The sequence below is a fragment of the Capricornis sumatraensis genome, chromosome 8 (assembly GCF_032405125.1).
Source record: "Capricornis sumatraensis isolate serow.1 chromosome 8, serow.2, whole genome shotgun sequence".
In the NCBI taxonomy this organism is placed as follows: Eukaryota; Metazoa; Chordata; class Mammalia; order Artiodactyla; family Bovidae; genus Capricornis; species Capricornis sumatraensis.
In genome coordinates, this window is record NC_091076.1 from 106,658,145 (window position 1) to 106,663,817 (window position 5,673).

Sequence of the window (5,673 nt, forward strand, 5' to 3'; positions counted from 1 at the left end):
GGACCACCGTCAGCAGGCTACGGTCCATATGGTCGCAGAGAGTTGGACACAACCGAAGCAACTTGCCACGCATGGAAAAGGCACAAGATCAAGGCCGGCAGCCAGCAGGGAGTGGATGCAGGATGAGCCCCCAGGAGCCAGGCCTGGCTGGGACCGCAGCTGTCACACCACGATTTGGACCTGCACACGCCTGAGCCAGCAGGCATGTTCCACCCTCTCAGCCACTGCTCCGCTGCCCGGGGCCCAGGGCCCGGTTTCTGGCTCCGCCTTTTGGCTCCCAGGGCTTCTGTTGCTGGGCTGACACCCACTCATCTCCATTCTCAGCTCCTTGGAAACTCTCATCTAAACTGTCCTTCCAGCTGTGTTCATCTGGTGAACAGCTGGCACCACTCCTGAGCTCTACTCAGTACACACAGGACTGACTTTTCTTTTCTGTGCCTGAGAACTCAGGTCTGCAGAAAAAAAAAATTTTCACACACCCACCTGTGCATGTGGTTGGTGGGTATCTGTCAGCTGGCAGGGCAGTTCGCCTCCACACCCACTCCTGCCTCAGTGAGAGGACCCCCATCTTTTCCCCAGAGGAGGAGGGCCACGTGCTTCAAGCACCCACTTTAAGTAGAAAACTGAGTCTGATACTATTCCACAGGTGCCCGGCACAGGTCCTGTGGGAGCCTCAGCCTCCAGCCCTTGGCAGAGGCATCCCCGCCACAGCCCCGTCTTGGGCTGCCGAGGGGTGGGCACCAGCCTGCTTTTCCCAGCACTCTGCCTCAGCTCCCATCAGTCTAAGGGAAGGGCCCCTTCTCCAGTGGCACCACATTTCGACATGGCAGAAACAAAAGCTGCCACATTCCGAGGAGTCTGAGGAAAAGCCAGCTTCATTTACTGCCACTTCTGAGAAGGCTGATCAACTCCGTCAAACTATCATTTTCATCACTGGGGAGCTTATTTTACCTAAGTGACTTTTAAATCTCAGGAGTGGAGACTGGCTTTATTTCCATCAGTATCTGACTCCTTTAACTGCCTACTTCTTCTTACTTTCAAAATTAAGACTTAAAAAAACAAATGGCTTAACTGTCCCCTGGGAGGGATCATAGCCCAAGATAGGGGAGTTAATGAGGGAGCCCAGCCAGGACCCCCACGCTATTCCCACCAGAAGCCATCAGCAAGTTAGGACCCACCCACCCCTGTTCTCAAAGACAAAGGCCATTTTGAGAATTTTAAAAATTTTAATACAGTTCAAAGCAGCGTACGTGGTTCACTTCAGCTCCTTCACGGCCAAACCTAGAGGCAAAGACACATAAACGTGAGCCAATCAAACGACTCGACTCATCTGAGTTACTACTGCCTGTCTGGATCTGGCACTTAGGCTACAGAGGGCTCACAGAGCTCAGAAATTAAGCCCACCAGGCAGGTCTGCGTCAAACATAAGTCAGTGTTTAAAAATAAAAGCGCAGTTAACTCTCACATAGGAAGCGGCGCTGGCCGACTTCTGCTGTGGAGGCGTGGCCTGTGGGGCCTGGCTGGGCTCTGCGCTCCCAGCTGCTCTGCCGAGCCTTCCGCCACCAGGACGGCCCCTCTGCTTAATCCACCCGCCTCACCTGCCGTATTCAGTAAGTTTCTCAACCAGTGAGGACGGGGGCCATCAATCCCAGCACCTCCCTACCCTGCAGTGCCATGGTGAGGATCAAATGAGTGGCCCGGGGGGTGAGCGCCAGCTGGCATGATGCTCTATTAGAAAGGCATGGCTCCCTCTGGGTCTGACTTCTGAGAACCGCCCACGTGACACCACCGGCAGGAGCAGACAGTTAGACAAAGCACAGAAGGGACTCTCCTAATTCTGGAGACAAGTCGGGAAACAAGCCCGTGACACAGCCCGCCCCCGCCCCTGCACCGCGGGCTGTCCGCACCCCTGCGGCTTCCGGCTACTCACCGGGGGGCAGGGACTGCTTCAGCTTCTCGGCCTTCTCTTTGTCTGTGATGACCAAGGTGTAAAGGTATCTGCTGCATCGAACTTTAAACTTCACATTATCCTTATTTTTCTTGATCTTGACGGCTACCAGAGAGACCAGAGTAGTAATAAGACCGTGGCACAAGAGAGACATCGCAGTCCACCTGCTGTTTGCTACTTCTGCACAAAGCGGCACCGGTGACTGCTGCGCTCACCTCCCTCGCGGTCCCTCTAATCAACAGAAAATAAGACCCCCCACCCACCTCTGACCTCAGTGTCAGAAATCCACATTTCCCCTGTATCAATACTCTAGAACCTGAGTTAAGGTCTGTATTTGTAACACAAGTAGCATCTGGCACAGAGAAGGCAATGGCACCCCTAGTACTCTTGCCTGGAAAATCCCATGGATGGGGTCGCTAAGAGTCGGACATGACTTCACTTTCACTTTTCACTTTCACGCATTGGAGAAGAAAATGGCAACCCACTCCAGTGTTCTTGCCTGGAGAATCCCAGGGACGGGGGAGCCTGGTGGGCTGCTGTCTATGAGGTCGCCCAGAGTTGGACACGACTGAAGTGACTTAGCAGCAGCAGCAGCATCTGGCACAGTGATACACTCCAGACCATCCAGTATCCACCTTAAAATTCTCTATCAGGACCACAGCTTGGACAATAAAGAGCCCCAAGTGTGCCTCAAACTCAAAAGTGTGCAGTTTGAAATTTAGCGAACAATCTGATTACGTACAAGCGTCAATGCATTTCTATGAGGCCAGGAGCTACACCGCAAGCGGGAAGACAGCCCCTTCCAGGTGACTCATGTCTGGCACCCGTCAAATTGCTCGTTCTGACTCCCATGGCACAGGCTGACCTGGCCACACGACACGCAACTCCATCTCTGCCAGTAACTGCTGAAGGGGTAGGGCACGTCACAGGAAGCAGAAAGTATGCCTGAGCCTGCCCAAGACACCGGCTGCCTTGGCTCACATTCTAATAAATCAGAACCGTGGATATTTATTCCAACCAACCTATCTTGCTATCTTAACATTCCTCTCAAAGCTGAATATACTGTGTTGTCCCTAGCAGCTGCCGTACACCTATAAACTGAACTCTCACAAGGTCAGACATAAGCAACTCTTAAAAAATGTTTACTCAACAACATATGATGCAATAATTGTATTTAAAGGAATATACTCCAAAGAACTGAAAGCAGGGACAAGAGAGATTTTACGTCAAAACTCACAGCAACATTGTTCACAAGAGCCAAAGGCAGAAACCACCCAAATGTCCACGTTGTGCTAAACGAACTCAGCCGGTGATGAAAGGACAAATGTCACACGATTTCACTCACAGGAGGTACTGAGAGTGGTCAGGGTAGAAGAGACAGTAGTGGAGGCAGGAGAACGGTGTCGCCAGGGGGGAGAGTCGCAGACCAGGACTGGCCCAGGGCCTGTGAGGAGCCAGGCTGCCCGGGAGGAGGTGGGCGATGGGTGGAACCCATCTCCCCAAGCCCGTGGAAAAACTGGTCCCTGGTGTAAAATGGCTGGGGAGTCTTGGTTAATGGGTTACAGGGTTTTAGTTTTGCAAGATGAGAATTTCTCAAAAAGCATGGCTGCCCTACAATGTGAATACAGGCAAACACGGCACACACATTGCACACCCCAAAACGGCGAGCTTCACGTTGTTTATGTTACCACTATAGCGATGACGACAACTTTAAGTTTATCCAAAGACGACTTCCTGGGCACCCTATCATATCCAGGGGAACATGATTCTCAGGTCACACTTTAACACCAAGCTCCCAAACAGAAGAACAATGCAAAGCAGTCTGATGGATCTGGTGTCATCTCTTCACTGTGCTAAAATTCTCTACCGGGTCATCTGGTCTGACCCTGCCACCAATCCTGTGAGACAGGTACGATCACCCCCCTCTGCTACAGAGGAAATGGTGGGGTCAGAGAGTTACCCACTGGGAGAGCTGGCCTTTGAACCCAGGAAGTGACTGCAAATTCCCTGGTCTGGACTAAAGCTGACCTGATAAAGTTTCTCTTTGCACATGACTGTAAATAAAAAAATACAAGCACATGGTCACCTGCAGTTCCCACAGTACCTGTTACAGGTAAGGGGGACACAACTACGAATCTCCTCGTCCCCCACGCCAATCCCCAAAAGGCTCTCCCGTGAGCCACCGCTTCACCCCACCACTGAGACAGGGCATCAGAGACCTCAGTGCCTTAGCCCACCTTAACCCGTCCATTCAAGAGTACTCTACTTTCCCAACCTCCCCTTTGGGATGTATCTGGGAGGGGAGGGAAACTGCAAGTAGCAGCCCCAGAGAGATGTGTTAAAGCTGCACATCTGCGTCCAAACCCAGTGCTGACCACGAGCTCCCCAAACCCCCTTCAACAAAGAGACGCGAGAACTCCCTCTCACATCAGGGTAGAGAGAGAGAACAGAGGCAGCTGGGGCGGGCACATGTCAATCTAAGACTTGCTGTTCTACGTGTCTCCTATCAGTGACCCAGCGTTTGCGCAAATGATGTAGTTCACTGTGAACAGAGCTTGTCCTCGGCCCAGAACCCAACACGCAGCACTGACTCCGAGTCTGTGAAACCTGAGTTTCCCGACGTTCCCCCTGCAGGAAGCTCCACTATCCCCCGGGGTTTGCGCCAACTCCCGTCTACTAGGTCGCTGATGCTATCTAACCATCTCATCCTCTGCCGTCTCGTTCTTTTGCCTTCAGTCTTTTCCACAACCGGGGTCTTCTCCAAAGAGTCAGCTCTTCGCATCCGTTCACAGTACCCAACACACACCAGAAAACAAAAAAACCCTGGGGACCCTCCTTAAGGAAGGAAGAGAACCCACCCCGGACCAAGCGCCTTGTCTTATGGGAGACAAGCTGAGACCCCCGAACCCCGACAGCAGACGAGGGCAGAAGCGGCCGCCGGCGCCCTCCCGCCGTTCCGGGGGGCGTCCCGAGCCCGCGATCGCCACCTCCCGTCCAGGGCTCCCACTTACACTTGGCGTCCTTGCGGCGGGCTGTGAGCAGGAAGTCCTTGATCTCCTCAATTTTGCGAGGCTGCAACACAGAGCGAAGGCAATCAGCCGCTGAGACGCATCTGGCTGGGGTGCCCAACCCCGGCAGCCCCTTTGGGGCCCCTGAAGACCCCGCAGAGGCCGCCCTGCCTGCGCCCCCCGCGGGGAGCCCCAAGTGGGGTGGTACTCACCATAGCGACGAGGCGCGGGGCGCGCGGCCGGAACCTGCAGGGAAGACAAGCGTTGGCGGCGTCAACGGGGGCGCGGGCACTAGCGGCGGCCCTGCCTCCCCGCCCCGTGCCCCCGAAATGCCGGCCCCATCGCACCCCACCCTCCCCCGCAACACCTTCAACCCAGAACTGGGGTCCTCAGATAGCACCCGGCGAGGATGACCACGGATTACTACCCCATTCCCCACGTACGGCACTAGAGACTCACGTCAAGGGGCGAGAAGCGAAGAGAGCGGAAAAGGAAGAGACTTCCGCTTCCGGGCAAGTAAACCGTGCCCCAGAGGAAGCTGAGTACGGTATCTGCAGAGGGTCAAGAACCACACAGGCGTTTGCCCTTCACATGGCTGCCTCTCTGCCCTCTTCTGGCCTAGATTAACAGTGCAGCTTCCTGCACGCAGCGGGCCGCCGCCTGCCCCCACTCTTGACCGCCTCTATTCCTCCGCCCAGATCCCTCCTTGCCTTTGTT

General features: G+C 54.4%; 1 protein-coding gene across 3 annotated transcripts; it reads right to left on the reverse strand.

Moving 5' to 3' along the window:
* Nucleotides 1-1,211: 1,211 nt before the first annotated feature.
* On the reverse strand, nt 1,212-5,465 carry RPL38 (ribosomal protein L38). 3 transcript variants are annotated; one of them, XM_068977755.1, is made up of 5 exons: nt 5,416-5,465; nt 5,169-5,202; nt 4,960-5,020; nt 1,931-2,053; nt 1,212-1,281 (listed from the first exon to the last, which is right to left on the reverse strand). In XM_068977755.1, exons 2-5 carry the CDS (start codon nt 5,169-5,171, stop codon nt 1,256-1,258), a joined length of 213 nt encoding a protein of 70 aa, XP_068833856.1. In that variant the 5' UTR covers nt 5,172-5,202; nt 5,416-5,465; the 3' UTR covers nt 1,212-1,255. The 3 variants fall into 3 exon arrangements, with proteins under 3 accessions (XP_068833856.1, XP_068833857.1, XP_068833855.1); XM_068977756.1 differs by having other exon boundaries at nt 5,400-5,418; XM_068977754.1 differs by lacking the exon at nt 5,416-5,465 and adding an exon at nt 5,324-5,402.
* Between the last annotated feature and the right edge of the window lie 208 nt (nt 5,466-5,673).

Bases quoted from the DNA above. Each gene is read 5' to 3' on its own strand.
- RPL38 (XM_068977755.1), bottom strand. The intron at 2,054-4,959 runs GTAAGTGGGAGC...TCTCTCTGGTAG, and splicing joins CCGCCGCAAGGACGCCAAGT to CCGTCAAGATCAAGAAAAAT. The intron at 1,282-1,930 runs GTGAGTAGCCGG...CTTTGCCTCTAG, and splicing joins GAAGCAGTCCCTGCCCCCCG to GTTTGGCCGTGAAGGAGCTG.